This window comes from Podarcis melisellensis, assembly GCF_964234715.1.
Source record: "Podarcis melisellensis genome assembly, chromosome: 8".
Classification (NCBI taxonomy): domain Eukaryota; kingdom Metazoa; phylum Chordata; class Lepidosauria; order Squamata; family Lacertidae; genus Podarcis; species Podarcis melisellensis.
The window spans coordinates 28,490,905-28,515,214 of NC_138540.1; the positions used below are offsets into that span (position 1 = coordinate 28,490,905).

Genomic DNA, 24,310 nt, shown 5'->3' on the forward strand with positions numbered 1-24,310 from the left:
CACCCATTTAAAAGCCAGGTCTGCAATGGCGGTAGCTGCGTATTATCCATACGGTGCCATCTTGAACATGGCCAGTATTTCAAAGTGCAGTACCAATGCATTGGATATAATTGCACACTCGCAGCACATCTGCTTCACGTAGGAATATTAGGCCAGAGGCTGGCCACTGCTCTCCCAGGGCATCCCTCACCTGGGACACAACCTGAGCAAGAGGTGACTTGATAGAAGTTCATAAAATTGTCCATTGCACAAAGGCAGTGGGTAGGGAAAAGCTTTCTCCCTCTTTCATAACACTGGAACTCATGGATTGGGCAAATTCATGGAGGATAAGACTATCAGTGGCTACCAGCCACGATAGCCATGCTCGGCCTCCACCGTTGGAGGTAGCAATGTCTTGTAATACCAATTGTGGGAGACCGCAGGATGGAAGAGTTCTCTTGTCCTCAGGTCCCGCTTGTGGGTTTCCCATTGAGGCAACTGGTTGGGCACTGGGAGAACAGGATGCTGGACCAGATGGGCCACTGGCCTGATCCAGCAGCCTCTTCTTATAGCTAGATCTGATTAGCTACTTTCAGGAGCCTACTGGCAGCACTCAGCCCCAGACTTGTGGGTCAGAATTGGTCCTGATAATGAATAACAGAGTCTGTGTACTTCCTGAGTTCCCAAGCCAGCAGGAAACCAAATTGCTTTCTAAGGATTATGAAAATGTCACTCTTTCAGAAATCGTTTGCTGTAGTCAGAATATGGTTCTAAATGTCCTGTATAATTGAGATTTGATGGTGGTTTCATATCTTTACATAGATTTAACTGCTGGCTGTTTTGAGTGATTTTGTAACCTGTATTGGGTCCACATTTTGAATGATGTGGGGAGGGGGAATAGAAGGAGTGTTTGTGTGTTGGGGGGTCTCCTAAGTGTAAGCTGCTACCTCCCAGCAAGTGAGAATATCATGGAAATGATTTTGTATCCTCCAGGCTGGGCTACCTCTGCCCTCAAAAAGGTCTTCATGTCTCATATAGCAGTGGTAGTTGTTGCGGAGGAGTGCGAGGGTGGCTGCAGAGATTTACAGCATGTCGTGAGGCTTAGGCGCAATGCACAATATGCTCAAATTGATTTTTTAAGTCCTTTTAAAATTATTTAAGGCTGGGAAGCCAGTGTGAATTTTGCTGCTACCCTTGACTCGTACCGGATGGTTCTATCATACTTAATAAATCCTCTCTAAGTGGTGTTGTCTCAGTGGAGTGCCACCTTCCCCCAAACAGTGATGAAAGATCCAGGGGGAGTTGCATGTTTTTGCAGGTGTGCGGGGGTGTTTGTATGAGTTTTCCAGCATAGGTGTTGGCCAAATGCCATTTCTCAGGGGTTCTGTTGCCCAGTAGTTACAGTAAAGGTAAAAGTAAAGAGACCCCTGACTGTTAGGTCCAGTCGCGGACGACTCTGGGGTTGCGGCGCGCATCTCGCTTCATTGGCCGAGGGAGCCGGCGTACAGCTTCCGGGTCATGTGGCCAGCATGACTAAGATGCTTCTGACGAACCAGAGCAGTGCACAGAAACGCCGTTAGTTACAGTACCTAGGGAGAATACCTAGCAGGACCGTCAGGAGTGCTGTTGCCCAATGGTTACAGTACCTGAGGAGAATACCAAGCAATAAGCAGTTGTGGGTAGTGGTGTTGAGCTCAAGATCCCTCCCTGCCTCTTCCAAGAGTGGCTGAACAGCCAATCCTTCTTCCCAAGAAATGCTGGGAATGGGGAATCCCAACAACTCTTAAGCATCCTAATAAAATACAGCTCCCAGAATTCTTGGGGAGAAGCCATGACTGTTTAAAGTGATATCATAGAATCATGTATGGCATGACTTGTCTAGTTCATCTCACTGCTAAGAGGAGAACCTGTGGCAGGAATGGGACAACGAAGCATCTAATGTTGAAAACAGTGATGGATTGGATGGATCTCTGGTCCGATCCAGCAGGGCTCTCCTTATGTCCTCCAAGTCTAACTCACCTTGCAGGAATCCCAGCTGGGCAATCATCCGCTGATGAATCATAGCCTACCACCCTGCTCACTCTTGGCCAAGATTGTGGTCCAGTCTCCGGTAGGCCTGAAGCCTACCGGAGCCCATTGCAGGATGCAGGAACAATCTGGACCGCACCTCCCTAGAGAAGATGAGCTCTCTATGAAGGCAGTAGCACTCAGTTATGAAGCATGCACTGTGGCAGTGCTGGTTTGTCTTGTATTGGGAGAGCAGGATGCCAGGAGCTGAGGGAGCTTCTGTGGAGGAGTCACTGGTATATGAAGCATCCAGGACTAGCAGGCAAGCAATCTCAGCAGACACAGGTGGTGGGAAGAGAAGGGCTCCAGTGATTCTCCTCCATCATTGAGTCTTGAAGTCCCTCCCCCCATGAGAACTGCTTGCATTTAACAGCAGATCAGACAAAGTTTCAGCAAAGCTCTCTCTCTGCTCTGCAAGTTCTGCCTTGCGTGTAGTAGGATTTATTTATATTTTAACACGGAGGAGCATTCAGAAATAAGAGCCTGGAATTCTCCCGGCTCATTTTGCATAATGGGTAGCTCGGCCCTGGATATTTAACTTGGAAGATAGCAAAATGCCTGTGGGAAACAATCCTAGTTGCCTGAGTCTCCCGCTGAAAATTACTGCTGATGAATTTAATTCTCTGTTTTGTAGAGGAGGCAGAAAAATGAAAAAAAGAAACTTGCCTAGCCTTAGTTTTGAACTGGAACTTGGTGACCTCCTCCTTTTCACCGTGCGGATCACCCTTTCAATATAACTCAATTAGCAAACGTTTTGATTTGGGGCTCCAGTCTCAAGTGTTCCGCTTGACGTCCACGCAAAAGCGAAGGCACCTTCAACACAGCAGGAGTGAAGTCCAGTGTGCTCCTTTTATTTACCCAGATGAAACCCGGGCACCGTGATCAGGTGCTCCTCGGCTTTTTATTAATGAAATTAGCCACCTTAATCCACCTGTGCCGATCTGAAGTGTTTGGTTCATTAGCCAGCGCTTAGCAGCTCTGACCTGGAGAGCAACTTGCTTGCTGTCAAATTGCTTACCTTCTCTAAGGAGCAGAAAGGTCACCTGCTGAGCCCCTCAACCCCTTGTTGATCCCCCACAAGGCCTGACTTCCTTTCTAAGGACATGCCTGTGCAAGGAGTCACCCAGGTTCATTCTCTTATGATGCCCCTCCTCCACCGCCCCGCCTCCGCTGATGCTGCTGATTTCTTCCCCCATGACCCACACCAAGAAAAAAAGGGGGCGAGGCTGAAAAGGAGGCTAGCAAGGGGAACAAGTCATCATTGTTAGTGCTTATGAGAGAGGGAGAAAAACCCTACCCGCATTCTCCATGCCAAGCATGTTATAAATTTCTATCCTGTCACCACTTATTTGCCTTTCCTCTAAACGAAAATGTCTTATTATCTGGAAAGACCCTTGTCCTCAACGAAGACCCAGATGAAAGTGCCTTTGGCTCCCTCCCGGCATTCCCTTTGATGCTGCCAGATTTCAAAACCGTTAATTAGTCGCGGAGGTAACTCTTTAGTTAACTTTGCCCTAAATATTTCCAGGAGCAAATGCCATCGAGGAATTGTCTGCCCTTGGGGACGCCAGAACCAGCACCATTCTGTTGGCCATTTGGCTGCCCCAGCAGCGCACTCTGCCCTTTCCCCCTTTTGGTAACGTTTGGACGACGGCCTGTGCTTGGCTCCGAGCCCCTTCCACTTCCGCCTCACAGCTCCTCTGAAAGTAGGTGAGGAGGTTGGGAGGATCTGTCAGTCGTTAATTGAGCACTTAATTGCATATCTTTGTGCAGATTGCAAGCGCCACCTCGACACAGCCAGCTTCTCCTTGGCCTGCTCAGTCTCTCTCTCTCTCTCATCTCTTTTGCAGGCTGTGAGCAAGCTCTGAGTTCCGCACACAGTGGGCCCGTTCCTGAGCCTACTGTAGAGACAATGGGAGTTGTCAGGCAATGCATCAACCCAAGGCTTGATTTCCCCAGGGGGTTGGCAATGGCCTGAGATGTCATACCTGACCGTGCCGCTTGCCTGATTGTACAGCTGCGCAGTTGGAATGAGCAACCTTGTCTTGACAAATACATTGTCAAAAGTATAACAAATGAACTGGCTGTGGGTCTCCAGGGAAGGAACATCCTGTGTTTTCACCCTAGAGAAAGATTACCTCTCGCATTACAGTGTCACGGATCCAGAAAGGACTTAATAAGTGATGCTCCCTGCCCTGAGTCAAGGTCTTGCACAATGACACAACTGAGAGTATTTGGGGAGGGACCACAGCCTCTCTAAACCAACGTATGTTCTGCTGTTGCACTGTACTTATGAATAGGTTCCACCCTTCACCTCCCTAAGCCTTTGCCGGGGAGTCTGGGGTGGGGCACAAAATCCCATATATTTGGAAACATATTTTATGTATGTATTTATGAAACCAGGAATGCCCTTCCTGTCTCCAAAGAAAAAAAAAAAGACACCCAACAGATCCCAACAAAAGCGTTGCAAGAAATCAAAATACAGTGGTACCTCGGGTTAAGTACTTAATTCGTTCCGGAGGTCCGTTCTTAACCTGAAACTGTTTTTAACCTGAAGCACCACTTTAGCTAATAGGGCCTCCCCCTGCTGCCACGCTGCCAGAGCACAATTTCTGTTCTTATCCTGAAGCAAAGTTTGTAACCCGAGGTATTATTTTTGGGTTAGCAGAGTCTGTAACCTGAAGCATATGTAACCTGAGATACCACTGTACATTAAAAGAGTTGCCAAACAACAACAGATAAAATCAGCCAGGGTGCAGACATTTCATTATATCCTACAACGGAGGGGGAGGGCTCTGGTCTTCCAGATATTGCAGGACTCCTGACTCCCATCATCCACTGGGCCATTGGCCATAGGGGCTACTGGGGCTGCTGGGAGTTGGAGTCCAGCAGTAACTGAGCATCAGTCAACCATGAGTCAAATGGTTGGTCTGCCTGGGGCTGTCTTGTTCACACTGGCTGGCAGTGTGTTTCCAGGGTTTCCCTTCCTTTCCTGGAGATGTCACTGAGGATTGGACCTGGGACCATCTGTATGGAAAGTGTTAGCTGGTTGTGGCTCTCCAGGGTTGTAGATGGGACATTCCAAACCCTACCTGGAGATGCCACTGGGGATTCAACTTGGAGTCTTCTTTAGGAAAAGCATGTGCTCAACCACTGAGCCAGGCATGGCCCTCCAGCTGTTTTGGGACTACAACTCCCATCATCCCTAGTTAACAGGACCAGTGGTCAGGGATGATGGGAATTGTAGTCCCAAAAACATCTGGAGGGCCAAGTTTGGCCATGCCTGCCAGTGAGCGATGGTTTCCCAAAGTCCATTTCTTTTTTCCTTCCTGTGCAATAATGCACCCACTCTCAAAGTAAAAAGCCGTTTTTGATAGCAACACCATTGGCGGTTTTGCTTCCGATGCCTTTCAAGGTGTTTCATCGATCATCTTCAGATTCGGAGCTTTGCAAAGGTGTCACATGTAACATGCTAAAATAAGTATATTAAATCTCTCTCTCACACACGCCCTTCAGTCCATGGCGTTCAGTCTCCTTACTGACTGTGTGTGCAGGAAATACTGACTTGCAGCAGGCCTTTTGGAAAGCTCTAGAAACAGTGACCTCCAGAAGGAGCACTCGAAAGCTCTCTATTTTTTTCTTTCATTTAAAGAATTATTGAGGTCGTAGCACAGAAAGAGAAGTGGCCTAATACACACACAAATGCTTTCTATGACTCAGAAGTAAAAACAAGCCAATTTCTTGCTCCTTTAACTCTTAAGAAGCTTGGTATTGTGTGTTTGTGTTATTTGTGTTATTTTTTAAAATTCTGTTCAGTTTTTGACACCTCACAGCTATGTTGCTGTAAAGGAAATTGACCTGTAGAAGCACTGAAATAATATAATTACATGGGAGATGGTTGAATGGAGGATTTGAGGAATTAGAGTGAAAGAATAGGGGTAGAGGAAGGAATCTGTTGGGATGGCAGCATTGTGTTGTAGTGTGTGGAGATGCCTTTATCCAGTACTGACCCAGTTTGTATTAGGGATTTTCTCTCTTGCTAATACCTGTATCCTGCTTCCAGACTCACTCGATCTGTGTGCTGATGACTAAGGAGAGCAAATAGAAGCAATGCAGTAATAATCAACAAAACTATGGGGCTTACATGGACCCGCTCCGACCCCTCTGTTCATACATAGGCATTATTTGCTGAATGATAATATGAGGGAGGCTCGATCTGGCTTCATGCAGACAGGTGGACCACAATGGTGGTTGATGGTCAGCTTTGCATAAACAAACCTGCGTTATGCTTAGTTCTCATGGATGCGTGTGTTCAACTTCAGGTGGCAGGTGGGAGTCAGGTGCTATAGGGAATCCACATGATTCCCTATATAGAGAACGCTAGCATGCCCACAAAAATGCTAGGCTAGAGCTATTTGTCATTTGGTTTTCTGTGTGAAGGCTGGATTTCTTTAAGTCTTACGAGTTCATCTCAAATGCTTTGGCCCAGACACATATTTATAGCCCAGACACTGAGACCTTAGGGCAGAAGACAGCTGATCTGGTGCTCTCTGGTTGTTGTTGGATTCCAGCTACGATCAGCCCTAGGCAGCCTGGGCGATGGCCAGGATTTGTACAAGCTGCTGCCCAGAGAATGCCAGGGGGTGATGCTCTTGCCCTAGAGTTCCAATGATGGACCTTAGTTGTGCCTTCTGTCCTGGGAGATCCATCAGAGAGGAAGATGTCTTGGTGTACTGTGCAGCCTAATCCAGGCTGTGGGTTATGTGACTTGATTCTCCTGGTTTCACACCCGGTGAACTGATCCATCCTTTTTGGAACTGAGATTCCAGGGCTATGAGATTGCCTGGGCAGGTGGCCCCAGCTTGGCTTCCCAATTTGGGGAGCCCCTGTCAGAGCTGTCTGCAAGCTGGGTCTCAACAGATGTGTGAGCGGGCGTAACTAACTCAAATCTTGAAAGGTCTGGTGCAATAACCCTGGAGCACCCATTTAAATTTAGGATTAAAGCAGTCTATTCATTTGTAAAACCGAGCCTGTCGCCTTTCAAATGTGCCTTTCTAATCTGTGCATGCAAATCTAGCAGGTTGTAATTATGCTTGATTAATTAACCTGGAATAAAGGAACATGATTTCTTCCCCCACCAGCTCACCACAGCAGAAGCAAATGGTGTATCCCCAGGATACATCAGCAGCTTAGCCAATCTCTCCCCCCCCCCCCCGTGAGATATTTTGCATGCTTGGAAGCTATTGGCTAGGGCTGGGATGACGCAAGAGAATGAGAACTGTCAGTGCATCAGAGAAATCTCATTGGTATTTTATGTGTACTGATCCCATGCCTGATGTTTTCCCCATACATAATCTAGGAGGGCACTGTGCGCCCATTGCTTCCCACAGCTCCATCACACTGTGAATACCAACCCAGTGCACACATTTTAATATTTATAGATAGGCGATTGTATCTCCCCTGTGGGTCAGAGAAGACACCATTTGTGAGTTCCTGTTTTGAATTAGACATGCCAGGCTGTGGTAATAATGGAATTCACTTTCCTGCTGGATGGCACCTGGTCCTGCTGGGGGAAGGAACAGCTCCTCTCCTGTGCTCTGCATGTCAAATCCAAACCCAAACTGGTTTACCTTGCATTAAAATAGCTTGCATTATAAAAATAGCCGGCCTTTATTAACCAGCTCTGCCTGAGATATTTGGGGCCTGGTGTTTAGATAGTTGAAGACCCAGTTGTCTTGAATTATGATCATCAGAATGGTTTTTGAAAGTAATATTTGTGAAGCAAAAGGTAATCTTTGCTTTTAGGTTATGGACTTGTATGTCATCATCAATGACTGCTAGCTATGATAACAGTGTTCTATCCCCAATTGTTGGAGAAGGCATGCCCCTGAATCTTCCAGTAGCTGAGAATCACAAATGGGGAGAGTGTGGTTGCACTCAGGTCTTGCTTGCGGGCTTCTCTTTGAGAGATCTAGTAGGCCACCCTGGCAAGAAAGCTCAAGCACTCTGATACAGACTCTGGGCTCCCCACCAGGTCCACTGCAACCTTTGCCCTTGAGAACCTGGGAGCTGGGGAAGGGTGGAGTGCCAGAACAAAGGCTTGATAACCCTTCCTGCCATGGTGAGGGGGTATGGCCTAGCTAAGCCCAGTGGGGCAGCTTACTCTATGGTCTTAACCCCTTCATGCATTAATTAGAGTTAAGCATGCTGGTCATATGAGGCTGATTATCCCAAATTATCCTCCATGAAAGAGGAGGAAGCAGTTTTCCCAAAGTGATCAGCTCCCGAGTGGGTGCCCCCAAGTAAGCCAGTTTGTATGCTGAGCTACCGTGATCAGGCTCCTGCACCAGACAGTCTGCCCGTCATATGAGTGTGAGATGTGCAGATTAGCATGCCTCCCAGCGCTCTAGAGTGTCATCAACAGCCCTTTTGCGCAGCCCGGCCGTGGCTTCGCACTGAACCCAATTAACCCCCTACCCTCTCCTTTCTGGAGGGTGGATAATCCCTAAGCTGATTGCCTTTGTAGCTTTCGTAATGAGCAATTTACAGGGAGCCGGGAGAAGGATTTCAAAACGCTGGGACGCAGCCGTGAGTTCCTAGGCTTTTCTTTTGAGACCCTTCTTAAGAGTCCTTAAAACGGGGACAGCCTGAGCCTCCTGAGCCTCTCTAGCTAAGAAGCCAGCCCATAATGTCATATTCAGAATGGTGCTTCCTACCGGTGCAGCCCATCCTGTCCCTAAGAAAATGCATCACTTTCTCTCTGGAAGGTCAGGTTACTGGCAGAATTAGTACTAGAGCTCCAGGTACTGGAGAGTGAATCCTGATTGCTGGGGTTGATTTATGGGGCTAATATTAAAGTTGGTAAGACTTAGGAGAAAAGAAACAGTTCTCTCCTCTTCAGTTTGAACGCCAAACTATCACCAGCCTTGCAAGATCTGCTTTGTTATTTTTATTATTGTTATTTCTTAGAACCCTGGACCTGCAACTAGAATCGGGTGCACAATACCAGCCAGAAGGGCAGACACACATTAAGAAACAGAGCGCTTCTGAGCACATGCTCAGCCCAGGAATTGCGATCAGTTTCAGAAATTAACTCATAGTCATTTCGTACAAAAAAATCCAATTCTGGTTCCTGCCCACATGCTTTCTTTGTTCCATCACTTCAATTTAGGGGGATAGGGAAGCCTATTAGTCATTGCTACTGTCAGCCAAGTGGGAGTCGCAAGCTCTCCCTGACCCACTGCAAAAAATCAACAGATCTATCAGTGGAGCTCAGTCTACCAAGTATCTCACCATATAAACTGCCTCGGACCCTGCAATCACCTAAGGCCTTTCTCTGTGTTCTCCTTCCATGGGAGGTCTGGAGGTTAGCAACCCGAGAACGGGCCGTTTCAGTGGTGGACCCCCTCTTGTGGAGTGCTCACCTAGGGGAGGCTCGCCTGGTGATTATTCCATACCCTTAGGTGCCAGGCAAAAACATGTCTTTTTTCCTTGGGCCTTTTAATTATCTGAAGCCTCCTTGAGTGGGTGGGATGTTTAAATGTCACCATTTAAGAACAGAGTTGTCTTTTAGACTCTTATTTTACACCTCATTTCAATGCCTATTTATTCATGGTTGTAAATCACTTTGAGTTGCTTTTGTACAAAATATGAACCAAGCTTAATTATTGTTATTGCTGATAATACCACCTACCACCTACTCCAGAATCTCAATGCTACAATGGCCCTTTCCCAGCCACTCTACCATAGACTGTGGAGTGGGAACACAGATAATGAAGGTTTTATTACACAGGGACATTGGTACAGTGGGAGGAAGTTGCCTTTGAAAAATCCTGGGGTTTTTTGGCTCCAGGATCAGCTTGAACATAGCACATCATTTTAGAAGCAGCAAGGAGTTTGAAACTATGTATTTTTGGGAAGGGGCTTTTTTTGGATTATTGCTTGATTTTATCCAAAATCATGAATCATATTCACATTTAAAAGCTAACAGATTATTGCAGATAAACTTTTGTGGTCCACCGCCTATTTTATCAGGTTCATGAAGTTGGCAGAGGCAGGCATATCAGTACATAGATGCTTACATAGGGTGTGGGACCCAGGGGAACGAGGTCACAGGGAGATTGTGTTCATATGGCTGCCACTGTGCTCTTTTTAAAAAAACCATTCCCTTCTAACTTCTACATTGCCTGCACCTCCACGTATCATTGCCAAATTAAAAAGTACAACCAGTGTATCTGATCTAGAAGATCTGGAGAAGGGCAACCCAACTGGGGGAAAGTTGCAGCATTTGGGACTTCTTAGTTTAGAGAAAAGGCAAGTAAAAGGTGACATGATGGAAGTTTATAAAATGGTGGATGGCATTGAGAAAGACACTAGAACTCACAGGCATCCAGGGAAGCTGAATTTTGGAAGATTCAGGACAGGTAAAAGAAAGTCCTTCTTCATGCAGCTCATAGTTAATCTGCAGAGCTTCCTCCTGCGGGAGGCAGCGATTGCCACCATCTTGGGCAGTTTAAACAGAGCTATTAATTAATCAATTAATTCTAACATGAATCTTTTAGTTGCCTTAAACCACTGTCTCAAGGCAATTAACACATAATTATATACACACACACACAAAAGCAACAAATCCATAACAAGTGGACATTCATGGTAAGGACCTAGCTAATGAAGCCTGTCTGAACAAAAATGTCTTCAGCCATTTCTGGAAAGCATGTGCCTGTCTTATCTCAACAGGGATGCTATTCCACAGATACCTGTATATATCTGCATAATCCGGAATGCATTTCTTGGTCACAACGGTGTGCGATGCTAAGAGTGTAACAGCCCCATGGAACTTACATTTGATAAGTGATGTCTTCATTCTCACATCCATTACTCCCCCCCCCCCGCACCCTTGAACCACAGACGCCATCCGTTACATCGCTGACAACGCCGGCTTACATGCACTCAATTCGCTGGGCTGTTTGGAACCCCTCACCGGACACAACTTCTTCAAACGTGGTCCTGCCATTGCAAGGAGGAGTGCAACATAATCCCAGTCACGTTTTGGTTTACAAGACACCACCAGCCACCATGAGCTCAGAAGAGGTGAGTTGTGATCCCCAGAAACATATTTTGGGGGGGAAGTATTGGCAGAGCTGGTGGTTTGGAGGCAACAGGCCCCTAGCCAGGGACATGGTGAAGCCAGTCAGCAAATCAGCCATAAAGAGCAGTCAAAGGGAGGAACCTATGAGAAAAAATTGGCAGAATTGGCACTACTACATGTGCCACATAATACCTATTACTTATTTGTCAAAACGCAATCATTTACTGTGGCAGCACTTACACTTTGGAACTCCCTGCCCATTGCTATCAAGCAGACACCTTCACTGTATTCTGTTCGGCTCCTGCTAAAAACATTTTTGTTTAGTCAAGCCAGGTGGTTAGAAAATCTGATGTGAAATTTAATCTGTTTTCATTTTAGCTTCTTGCATTTTGTAACGTATGGCAATTTTCTCCTGATTTTGTGGTTTTACATTTTTGTAAGCTGCTTTGAGGTTTCTTATAATTAAGCAGCATCTAAATTTTATGAACTAAATAAAAATAAACAGTCCCAGGGTGCAAAACCGACCAGGAGCATGTGCTAGGCTTGGATTCCAGGGATGCAAAGCCACATGCTGAGCATTGAACCTGGGACCTTCTGCACGAAAGCAGGTATTTTCTGAGAACCCCAGCTTCTTTAAGAGAGAGAAAGGAGTTTCTAGTCCTTAAGGTGTGTGAACACCTGCTAAAATCTGAGAAGGCAGAAGGGCTGCCAAACAAGAACTCCAGTGGTTGGAATAGGGTGCAGAAAGTCTGTGCTTCTTCTACCCCCAAGGTCAAGCCAAGACTACATCAAATAGTAGAAATTGCAGAAATGTGCACAATTTATGCAGGTCTCAGAATTCTTGGGGCAGAAGTCAGATTCCTTCTATCCAGAACATTAGGATTTTATACTGTTCCACAGTAGCAGCATGAAGAATAGGAGAAATAAGGATGTCCTTGCTTCCTTTCCTCTCCTTTTTTCCAAATCCCAGGTGAAGCAGGTTGAGTCAGGGACTGTTCAGTTCCACTTCTCCACTGGCTCCGAGGAGCAACCTGCAGTGGCTGGAAAACCCTCAAGCAGCACGAAGGGAGAGGCTCCTCTCTCAAAGAATCCTCCGCCCACGCCGTCCCCCAGTGAGTTCTTTTTCCAGATTGCTAACTCTTCAAACGCACAGCGGGACGTCTGTTCCACTCCAGAACTTGGTGGAGGTGGGGAGAGACCACTTAAAATGCGCTGCTGTAGTTGGGGAATTTTGAGAGATAAGGCCAACAACTTGGGCTCTGCTTTCTTGGCGAGATTCCCACTCTCTTCCCAGCCTTTCAAGTGCCGCCATTCAGCTGCCTGCAGCTCGAGAGGCTGTTGTTTTTGGTGCACGAACGTGGGCTCTGTAATGGGAGACATGTGCTCCTGTGGCAGCCACACAAGCGCTGTGGCTGGAGAAGGGAACACAGTGCCCTCCATCAAGGGCTGCTAAGATGGAGTTGACTCATAGAATAGAATCATAGAATTGCAATCCACCCCCCTGTAAAGCAGAAATCACAACTAAATAATCACCGACAGAAGGCCATCGAACCTCGGCTTAAAAGCTTCCTGTGAAGGAGAGTCTACCACCTTCTGAGGTCATAGAATTGTAGAGTTGGCCTGCTGCAATGCAGGAATCGCAGCTAAAGAATCCCTGGAAAGGTGGCCACTACCTTCTGAGTTAGGCCATTCCACTGTCAAAAGAGCTGTTATTGTCAGAAAGTTGTTCCTAATGTTTAGTCAGAATCCCTTCTCTTCATATTTTGTTGCACTACAAGGTGGAGATTTCATTCCTGGGTTGGAAAAAGTGTTCAGTTTGTAATACAGTGGTACCTCTGGTTACAGACGCTTCAGGTTACAGACGCTTCAGGTTACAGACTCCGCTAACCCAGAAATAGTACCTTGGGTTAAGAACTTTGCTTCAGGATGAGAACAGAAATCGCGGTGCGGCGGCAGCAGGAGACCTCATTAGTTAAAGTGGTGTTTCAGGTTAAGAACAGTTTCAGGTTAAGAACGGACCTCCAGAACGAATTAAGTTCTTAACCCGAGGTACAACTGTATCTGGGCTAGATGTTTTTGGGATGTGCTCCCCTGGCCCCACTCCATAAGAACTTAAGAGCAGCCTATTAGATCAGGCCAAAGGGGACCCATCTCGTCCAGCATTCTGTTTTTACAGTGGCCAACTGTATGTGGGTATCTTGCAGGCATGACCCAAACACCGCAAGAGCTCTCTCTCCCTTCTTGCGGTTTCCAGCAACTGGTATTCAGAAGCATTACTGCCTCTGATTGTAGAGGCGGAGCATAGCTTCCATTGTGGCTAGTAGCATACAATGAACCCCTACCCCCGACCAAGTGTTGGGAACCTTTGGCCCTCCAGATGTTGCTGAACTTTAGGTCTCATAATCCCTGGCCACCCTTGCTGGGGCTGATGGGAGTTTGTGATTCAGCAACATCCGGAGGGTCGAAGTTTTCCTACACCTGCGCTAGACAGGTGCTGTCAACACTTTCAACCAAATGTACATGGCAAAACTAAACTTTCTCCCTGTGGGATTTCCATCTTCCTCTGTCTGGTGCCTAAAATGGGAAATGTAATAATTCGGTGAACTTGGGCCCACAATGTACCGTATTTTTCACTCTATAAGATGCACCAGACCACAAGACGCACCTAGTTTTTGGAGGGGGAAAACAAGAAAAAAAATATTCTGAATCTCAGAAGCCAGAACAGCCAGAGGGATTGCTGCGCAGTGAAAGCAGCAATCCCTCTTGCTGTTCTGGCTTCTGGGATAGCTGCGCAGCCTGCATTCGCTCCATAAGACGCACACACATTTCCCCTTACTTTTTAGGAGGGAAAAAGTGAGTCTTATAGAGCAAGAAATACGGTAGATTCAGGAACCTGGAGACCTATATTTCCCATCATTCCTTGTACTTGGGATGCTGTTGCAGTGATTCTGGGCACCGGAGGTAGGGAAAGGGCTACAGATGAAGAGATCTTGCTTCTCTTGTTTCCATAAGTTTGAGAGAAAAGAAGGAGACGGTGAGGCAGGGAGCATTCCATATAGTAGCTGAATTATGATCTAAGATGGAGAAGCATTTTGGGGCTGCCACGTTCTGTTTAGATTAAATAGGAACATTATGAGTCACACGTTCTAATCTTAGAAATCACAAACACCTTTGGCCATTGCTGGGTTGTCTCCAGTGCCTATGCTATTCTGAGTAGACCCACTGAAGTTAATGGGCATAACTGACTTGGGTCCATTCGTTTCAATGGGTCTACTCTGAGTAGAACTTACCTGGAGACAAGCCACTGGTTATATCTCTCCCTCTTGCCCAAAAGTCTTGGATAAGTGACATATTAACACCTGAGGCTTCCTTGAATTTACCAACAACATAACAAAAGCCTCCCCTTTCAAAAACAAACTGAAACATATCTCTACAGATAGAAAACTAGCATGTTGGAGAACTGAGCTAGAATATTTCATCCTGACGTGCTGCATTTCTCCAGGCAGGTTTTTTTTTTGGGGGGGGGGGAAAGCGCCCTCAAGCATGCAGCACGCCTCCTGAAGTCTGAGCAATAACTGCACCATGTAATTCTGCTGACTGCGAAGGCCAGATCCTAGACTTTATCATTCAGTCACTTAACAATAAGACAGGAAATTGCATTGAACTCTGCAACCTTACCTGGCTGGCTCCTGTTCAAGAACCAGCAATAGGAATTAATGCATTTATATAGTTTGCCTTTATCTGGGGTGGGTAACGTACAGCCTTGCATTAAAAGATGAAGTGAAGCGCTGTCCCACCGTTCATCAAAATCTGCTTTGCATTGCTCTTTTTAATCTTTCCCCATTTGTCTGTGGATGTTTTAACTGTATTCCTCTCAACTTAACAGCCTGTGTGAACACTCATATGCGCCTTTATTACCTTATTAATGTGGTGCAGTTACTGAATTTTTTAGGACTGTGTGCACTTGAGAAAGTGCCAGAGAGGATCAGGAAGTTTAGATCCTCTTCATTTAAAAAAATGGAATAAGATCCTCTTCATTTAAAAAAATGGAATTAAGCACAATTTTACGAAAACCTGTGGGAGAACAGGGCGTTCTTAGAAGCTTGTGTGTGACCCATGGGGCTTTAGGAAGTTACATATGATTACCCCATGGAACCATTGTTCTTACGTTACAAAAGTAATTGTAAGGATTAGCTTGATGTGGTGGAAAGTGCGCATCAGAATGGCTTACAGCAGTCAAAGGGGGGGCACCTCTTCTGAATCACACCAGACATTTGCCCCTCATCCCCCTGGAGCAGGAGTGGGGTGAACTTCAATCCTGGGGGCCAAATGCAGCACTGCAGACTTTTACCTGGCCATCAAGAGTCTCCTGAATCCATGAGAGCTAGTGTGGCATAGTGGTTATAGTGTAGGACCTGGAAGACCAGGGTTCAAATCCCTGCTGAACAGTGAAATGCCAGTCACTGCCTCTTAGCCTAACCTGCCATGCAGGGTTGCTTTGAAGATAAAACGAGGAGGGGAGAGAACCAGGTACCCCACCCACCTTGAGCTCATTGAAGGAAAAGCGGGATATAAATGCAAGAAATAAATAAAATTTAAAAACCACACCCCTTACTTGCCCTGTTCCACACTCTTCTTGAGTTCTTTGTCCTGGCTGGAATGGAATAAAATACTTATTGCCTGCCTAGATAAAGAGATAGGGGATGGGATATAGAAAATGCTGGCTTTTGAATAGCTAGAATGTACTCTATTGCACATAAGTAAAGAATGCACTCATTTTTGCCTCTGGCTCCACCAGGCATTGGCATCCATTTCCCAAAAGGCTGCCTACGAGGGATTGTTGCCCTCAGGGTGAAGTAAGGTCCCCTATCCCTGCCTGAAACTGAGCACCCATAATCCTTTGTGCTCAGAGTTGGTTTGCTCATGATTTTGCTGCCAAGATACATTTCAGTTTAGCTCTCCCTATTCAAAGCATCCTTTTCAGAAGAGTCTGGAAGAGGCAAAATAATGTGATAGCATTTAAAGTCCTGGCTGAGACCTTTCCCTGCCTGAATATTTCACTAGCACTGAAAGTTCCTTTGGTAATCCTGATGCCACTGAAGCTGTCAGCTTGAGAGAAGCACTTAGGCTGAGAGATATTACGAACAATCCTCCCAATTGTCTTTTATTTCTTGCTGCAGCATTAGAAGCAGCAGCAGCAAAATAAGATGCACTTCCTCCGCGGGGCCACTAGAGAGCAGTGTCTCCCAGGCTTCTGCCTTGCTGGGACCTGTGCTGACCTATATTCTGTTTGCAAATGCTCTGGTTTCAACAAGAGGTGGGCTTCATGTGTTGTTTAATAGGTTTTAAAACCTGGAACTGGTGAGGGTCAATTGAAAAAAAAAAGTTTAATGGTGGCAATTTCACTTAGACTCTCCTTGACATAATCCTGAGCGGTAGTTGAGTTAGCCGTGCTGGCACAGGGGCGTTGGGGAGGGGAGCAGTAGCGCTTAGGAGACAATCTAGTTTATTGTGACATAAATGGAAGTGATCGAGGCACTGCTGTGCCACTGACATTCCTCCCCACAGAGGTAGTTCAGCAGGTCGGAATCAAGCCCGAATAAGAGAGGAGGGGGAGGACGAGTCCTCTGAGCGTGCTCTGCACACCCCTACTGCCTCTTCCAGCTGGGTCTCTGCTTGAGACAGAGCTTGTTGGGACTCAGCTCGGGCTCATTCCAGGCTGGGCTCCGCAGGGATGTTCGTAATCAGACAGCTGGGGTTCAGGACCAGGGAGAGCTCCTCATGGAGCCACTTTTGCCCAACACCAGTCTGGGCCTCTTGATCAGGACCCACAGAGCCTGCTTCACTCAGCACTAGTCTGGATGGACTACTTCCTGTTAGAATTCCTGCTCCATGATTGCAGTCATGGGGTTGTTGTCTATCACATGACGGTATATGTTTTTAATCCACAGAGTGGGAAGTGATAGAGACAGGATGTTTGTGTTACTGTGTTCCGTAAAGTGGGACTATTGTCCTTTGTTCTTTTTTTCTTTGCTGTCTGATGCTAGAGAGAGAGGGAGCTATGTTGCAGTGATCCGTGTGTGTTTATATGTAAATAAAGTAGATTAGCCAAAATGCTGAGTTGCTGAGTTGCAACTGCAAACTCTGCAGATCCCTAAGTGTGCCGATGTCTGTTGGCATCGGCCGCTGTGATGTTCGGGCAAAAGAAAGCTTTTGAAGCTCCTGAACAATCGAGCAAGAGGGAGGGAACATGCCAGTTGGGCATGTGTGTCTGCCAGGGTTCTACTTGAGTGTAGTCTGAGCTCCTAACACTTCCTGTGAAGCAACCTTAACTCAGCACTAGCCTGGAATCAACTTTGGGGGGGTCAGTCCTAGAGAGAAAGAGTCTGATTCATGAGATTTAAAGGAACCATGCTCTTACACAAGGTTGGGATGCCTCCCATGATCCCTGGGCTTGGCGAGGTGTTGGAGAAGGAGGGTTCCCTAGCTCACCATGGACATCTGCCAGGAAGACCTAGTCAATTCTGGCTTCCTTGCTTATGCCCCTAAGTACGCCTTCCCTTTGGGGCCTGGCTGCCTCATCCAGTATGATGCGAAGGTGCTCGCTGGCGAAGCAGAATGACTGCTTCATTGGCTGCCTCTTGCAGTGGTTCAGGGGCCCAGACTTCTTCATCCTCCCATGTCATAGGAACAGAGGAAGCTGGCTTATACTGAAGCAGATCATTAGTCCATCTAACCCAATGTAAACTGACTGGTGATAGCTTCCTGGGCTTTGCAGCAGGAGTTTTGTAGCAAGATGCCCCTGGGGCCTGAACCTGGGACTTCCTGCATACAAAGCAGCTGCCCTGCCACTGTGCTACAGCCCTTTCCCTTAAAATAAAGGCAGATGGTAGTCCTCATGGTTATAATATAAATAGAAAGGTGCCTTATCTGAAGTCAGAGCATTGGTCTGTCTAGCTCAGTATTGGCTTCATTGTCTGTGACTCTCATTAGTTTCAGACTAGGGTCTTCCTTATCCTTCCCTGGAGTTTCCGGAGCAGAACCTGGGGACTTCGGCCTCCAAAGCTGATGTTGTACCACTGAGCCCATCCCCAAGGTCTTTAAAATTGTCCTCTGCTGGCTGGGGTCCAGATTGTGGCTTCAGTAGAAGCCCCACAGATTCTGACAGCTAGTGGAATTTCCCACAGTGAACATGTAGCAGGTGCTTGTTGCATGTTGAGCGTGGTATGTATGCCTGGGAACCACGTATTTTCCCCAGACACATGTACACTGGTGGTTAAAGATGCATATTTCCTTGTGTGTGCTGGCCATGTGTTATATGTTATATGTTTCTTGTGTGGCAGTATCCTTGGAAAACTAGTGGTCCTTGCCTTGGTTACAATATGCGGACCAGCTCTTAAGGCCATTTCATGTGTGAACAAGTCATTGCAGATCTTTTGCATTGCTCAGTGCCAGCTCATACGGGGAATAATTTTCCCTAGTAAGTGCGCCTAGGATTTATTTATTTATACTGCCCCCTCCCAAAACTATATATAATGTTTTTTGTTTTTCCTTTTAAATCCAAAGTGCAGAAGGCAGAAATGCCAATTAAAACAGCATTATAAAATGCAATTAAAAATAACGCAGATGCTGCCTCCTTCTTCTCCTGGTCCCCCCAGCACAGCAACTGGTGAACGTTCGGTGTGTTGTCAGATTATGTCTTCAGCAGAGGAACTTCTTTCTGCATGAGGCAGAACCAAAGAGGGAGGGTACGTGTCCTGTGCTGTCCTAGCTCATCCTCTGCCTTGGGATTTTGTCTCTTTGCAGCCTCCCTTTGCCAGCTCCTTTCAACCCCAATTCGCTGAGGACCTCATCCCCCCCCCCCCGCCCCATTTGGTCTCCTGATCTCTCCTTAATTGCCGGCTGAATATGTCTATTCAGGAAGCGGCAATGTCACGCTGATTGAGACTATTCAGGAGCGGCTGCACAGACGCCGGTTCCATTGCATTTTGGGGAAGGCTGACGGAGGTCACAGTTACTGACAGCCTATTTCAGAACATACTCCTCGCTGCTGCCACTGAAATATTACCAGCAGGAAAACACAGAGCTTTTAAATTGTCTTTGGCCGAGAGATCCGTGCATCTCCCAGGGATGGAGAGCGGAGATGGACTGCTCCAGAGGGAAACAGTTCAGTGCTGCCCATGCTTTCTCTCTTCTCACTCAGATCATTAACGTTGCATCCATCACTGCAAAAGAATCTGTGGGCCTTCAGTGAACAGAATCGTTCCATAGTAAACAATGTCCAGAGTCCTGGACCTGGACCCTGGGAGAGAGAACTGCCAGTCTCTGTTTAGAGATGATTCACCCTGGACATGGCCAGCTGGTGTCAAGGCAGGCTGTGCTCCCTAAATGCTATGCGGGGAACACAAGGGAGCTGTGTTTAGCTGTGTCTTTCCAGGGATGGGAATGAAATTAATCTGGCTCATATTTATTTGCTTGGAGGGGAGAATTCTCTGGTGCTTAGGCCCTGCTTGATGGTTTCCTACATGCAAGTTGAGGGCCACCATGAGAACAGGATGCTGGACTAGGTGGGCCATTGGCCTGATCCAGCAGGATCTCCTTTTATTTTCAATGTTTTAAATTATTAACCATACTGTTTCATTACATGAATGTTACGGATCCAAATCACATTTAGCAATAAGCTAGTAGCCAAGATTGCGTGTCCATTTGGACACACAATCCTTAAAAATGGCCTGCTTGGGACCCCACCCACCTGGATAGGTGGAATTGAACCAGACAGAAATGTTCATGCAGAAACCAGCCATTTTGGTGAGGTGGAAATGGGCTGCCGCGACTGCTTCTTCCATCCTGGGTTTGTTGACATGAGTGATCCCACCCAGTCAGGGATCACACAATAAATGGGACAATGTCAGAGTGCTGCATAGCCAATCCGATTTGACTTCATGATGGCAAATAACTGAGGGACAATGTAACTGAATGAAACAAAGTTTTTGTATGGAGTGTGTTTTCTTGCCACTACCCAGGTTAGTGAGTTTCCCCCAGCTCCATCCTTGTCTCCTCTTGCAGCTGTAGCCTTAGCATTGGACTGTCCTGATCCTGTACTTCCTATGCTTCTTGGTGAAGGTTGCTTGTCTTCTTTGCTAAGCGGAGGAGAGGGATTGCACTCATCCATCACTTTCTGGTGTCGTGCAGGCCATGCGTGCCTCGACAAAGTGTCCTTGCATCATGTGCCTTATCAGCCAATAGGCTTCCTCTTAAAAATAGATATGACCCCTGTTGCTGGTTGCTCAGGACGACTCCTCCGGAGGATGGCTGTTCATTTTGCCTTCCTGGCCCAGGCGTGGTGTGACCATGGCCACTCTTACTTTAACTCCGCTCTCCTTGAACAGCTTGGCTCAGAACCAGGAGAGAGAGAGAGAGATTCATTGTTAACTCTTCACAGTACAAAAGGAAGGAGCAATCTCAAGGATTAGAGGGAAACAGTGTTTTCATTTGCAGGGTGAATCGTCCACTCCAGCTAAGTTGTCAGTGATGTGAGGTTTTGCCTTATTTGTTAATTTTTATTGCTCTTGTTTTGCTTCTTTAATTTTCTTTTTTGCATTTTCTTTGAGGAGCACAAGGTGATGTACATGGCTCTTCCCCCCCTTACTTAATCCTCACAACAGTCCTGTGATGTAGGTTAGATTGAGAGGCAGTGACTGGTTACTTGGTGAGCTTCATGACCGATGGGTGAGGGTTTGAACTCGTGTCCTAGTCTGGCACCAACCACAACACCACACTGGCTCCCCATACCACACTTTTAACCAGGGACTGTTCAGACCATGGTGCACCTCAAGCTTTATCTAAAGACCCTCAAGGATGAGCTTTGGAGAGAACTCTCCTATGAGGACAGATTGCAGGGTTGGGGACTTCTTGATTTAGAGAAAAGGCGATTGAGATGATAGACATGATAGACGTTTATAAGACATCCAATGAAGCTGCATGTTGGAAGTTTCAGGAAAGATAAAAGAAAGCTCTCCTTGAAGTGCATATTTAAACTGTGAAACTCACTCCTGCAGGAGGCAGTGATGGGCACTCCCTTAGATGGTGTTAAAAGAGAACTGGACAAATTCTTGGGGGATATGGCTACCAATGGTTATTAGCTGTGATGACAATGCTCTGCCTTTATGAAGCAGCAATGCTTCTGAATACCAGTTGCTGGAAGCCACAGGAAGGGAGTGTCTCATTGTGCTTGGGTCCTGCTTGCAGGTTGCCCTTGGGAGTATCTGGTTGCCCAATGTGATAACAGGATGGTGGACTAGATGAGCCATTGGCCTGATCAAGAAGGCTCTTCTTCTGTTCTCTGTCCATCGCAGAGTGATGGCCTGGCTAGGGCTTGAATGGCGAATGTTCAGATCTGCAACTTGGACTGCATCCAGCCTTATGAGCTGCTACCCAGGCTGCAGAGGGGAATCTGGCATGCAGTGTTGACCCCTGCCATCCGCAGGCAGAACGAAGCATCTGGATTGGCTAAGCCTGCCCTATTACCAAGCAAAATGGCAGCAGCAACGGGAACAGAGTTGTATGAGGCAGGAAGATTCGTATGTTTGTGTAGGTAGAAGGCATTCCCTGCAGCCCACCTGAAGCCAGTTAGGCCATTTTATACCTCATATGGTTCCACAAAAGTGGGGGGCACCTGTTTCTCTTCCAATTAGGTATGTGGGAGGTGGGGTGGAGAACAACACCCCTATACCAGCTAGGTACAAGGATGGCAGCACAGCTTTTTGAAGCTGGCTTGCAGGGTCTGAACGCTCCAGCAGACTAAAAAGGTGACAAGGAATGATGTAAAAGGCAGGCGAAACCTTAAGTATTCGGATGCGTTCACGTCTCATTAAACAACCCATTTAACCGGGGCCTGTATGGCTGTAAGGGAAAAACGCAGCACATTACAGTGATGAAGAAGCTGTGTTTTACAGCAAAGAAGGAACATAGTCTTATCTCTGTGGAGGTGGTGTGGGGCGGCGGGAAATTGCTGTGCGAAATAAGACACCAAACCCCTGAACTTTTTCTTTATTGAATATCCCATCTTTTTTTCTCCTAATGGGCATAAATGGTTCTTTCCTTCTCTCCCTTTGTACCTGCACAACAACCCTGTGATGCAGGCTAGGCTGAGAAAGGATCGCTGGCTTGAGGTCACCAAGTGCATTTCCTGGAGAAGTGAGGGATTTGGGTTGCTTTCCTCACCCACTCCTGAGTCATAGTTTGACACTATGTCTCCAGAGGACAAGTGGCAATCAAAAGGACTCCCATTCCTCCATTGCCTCTTCAGGACCAGAAGGGTTGAGGGTGAGACCACATGGCCCATTTCATAGAATTGTAGAGGTAGAAAGGACCTTAAGGAAGGGTTATCTAGTCCCCACCCCCCCTGAAGTCTCTACTGTCTTCTGGGTTCTGGAGAGAATGGGATGCAGTTTAGAGCCTAGCTAGGACGGCAGGACTCTGAGGGCGGACTCTGGGCACACACAATAATGACTGGCCTGTCAAGCCACACCACATTACTTTTCTCCACTCTTTTAAAACAACGGCACATTAGATCTCCAGGGCAAACACAAGTTCTACTTGGTGAAGACCCGCCTGTGTGATTTCTAAGGAGCTGGCTGTTAACATCCCCTTGACGTTAAAATTGGCCGACCAAAACCCAACAGACAACCTTTACCTCCCAGCTGACCATACCTGATCTTCTGTCTCTCCTAGGGTCTCCACCTTCGCCTCAGGTGCTGGTTTCCACCCAAGATTATTCCCGAGGTCCTGGGGTAAGTATGTGCTTCGGAGGTTTCCCACCTGTTCAGTTTAATGCTGTAAGCTTTCAATAACAGAGGCTCACCACTTCCTGAATTAAAAACTAGAGTACTGAAAGGTTCGTCCTGAAAGACTGGGAAATTATCTGCTCTCGGAGGAGCCTACCCTCTTTATTTCTGCGTGAGTCACTGTTCTGGGCATGCCTCCCCACCCAGTGGCAGGTCCATTTGCCACATCCCTGCATCAGGAATGATGGAATGATACAATCTCACGTAATGCTGAGAGCTGCGTAACAGCTATCCACCACCCGTGGAGTCTGATTGGAAAGTGGCAGGCTCTGAGTGGTGAGTCAGACAGAGATGTAGCGAACAACCTTACTTGAAAGTGGGCCTTTCAGATCCCTATGATCTTTTTGCACTGTGGGTGATCTGACGATCTGATTGTCCCCAGTGCTGAAGAATTACCTGCTCCAACAAAGGCTGACGGGGTGGGGGTGGGGGATGCCGACCAGAGCATTGGTAAGGGTAGGTAATTCTGCACTGGGAGGGTTTCTGTGGTTCAATTGCCAGTGTCTAACATGGGCCAGAGTGGTGACTCATGAAGAGATGTACTTTGGGCTCCTGAAAGGTTTTAGTTTCATTCATTTCCTCTGGCGTGTGGCTTGAGATTTACCAGCTTAATGTTTTGTTTAGTTTTAACTGTGGAGTCCTAGTTCTTGTCCTTCTCTTTCATGGAGGGCATCCCCCCCCCCCCCGTAAATTAAGGGGCTTGGACAATGGCAGAGAAAAGGCAGGGGGAAAATAAAGGAGCTTAGTGGGTCAACTTGCTAGGAAAAGCCATTTGGATTTGAAGGCAGAGGAGGACTGGTTACTCGCTTTGCGACCTCGTCGTTGCTGTCATTGGATGAGAAGCTGATGTTGCACAAATCCTGCTTTTAATGGGATGCAAGATAAAAGGGTGGCTTTGAGCTGCCCGCTTCTCTTCCGCTCTCTTTCATGTTCACACTAGGAAAGCTCCCCCGCTTCACTCGAGCTGCTTACCAGTGCATTTTTTAGCTTCATTCTCTTCTCATGGTGGTCAGTTGATTTGTGCTGGTTTGATAGTTGGCCTATGACTGGGGAAGCCTGGGTTCCACTCCATGCTCAATCAAGACAATCCATCGGTTTCCTTGGGTGTCTTCAAAAATATCACACATGTGTACCCACTATCAGACTGAAGTGGTATATGTAAAATTTAGCTGAATGTCCCATTCTGCATTATGTCTGGGTCAGCTCTTAATTGGAGAGCCATGCAGCTGCTTGCTTTAGGAATTCATCCATTCCAGGCATCTCTACGTGCCTATTCTGGAGAACAGAATAAACAGAATAAACTCTTTTCTTCTCTCCATCCCTTACCTTG

The 24,310-nt window shown here is 46.8% G+C and overlaps 1 protein-coding gene across 2 annotated transcripts in view; it reads left to right on the plus strand.

Annotated features, from left to right (window-relative positions):
• NPHP4 (nephrocystin 4) overlaps positions 1–24,310 on the plus strand; it is a 95,897-nt gene that overhangs the window by 38,458 nt on the left and 33,129 nt on the right. For both annotated transcript variants that reach the window (XM_081923440.1, XM_081923439.1), the window contains exons 10-12: positions 10,954–11,136; positions 12,105–12,246; positions 22,868–22,926. In XM_081923440.1, the coding sequence (XP_081779566.1) occupies positions 10,954–11,136; positions 12,105–12,246; positions 22,868–22,926 (384 nt within the window). The remainder of the gene's footprint in view (positions 1–10,953; positions 11,137–12,104; positions 12,247–22,867; positions 22,927–24,310) is intronic.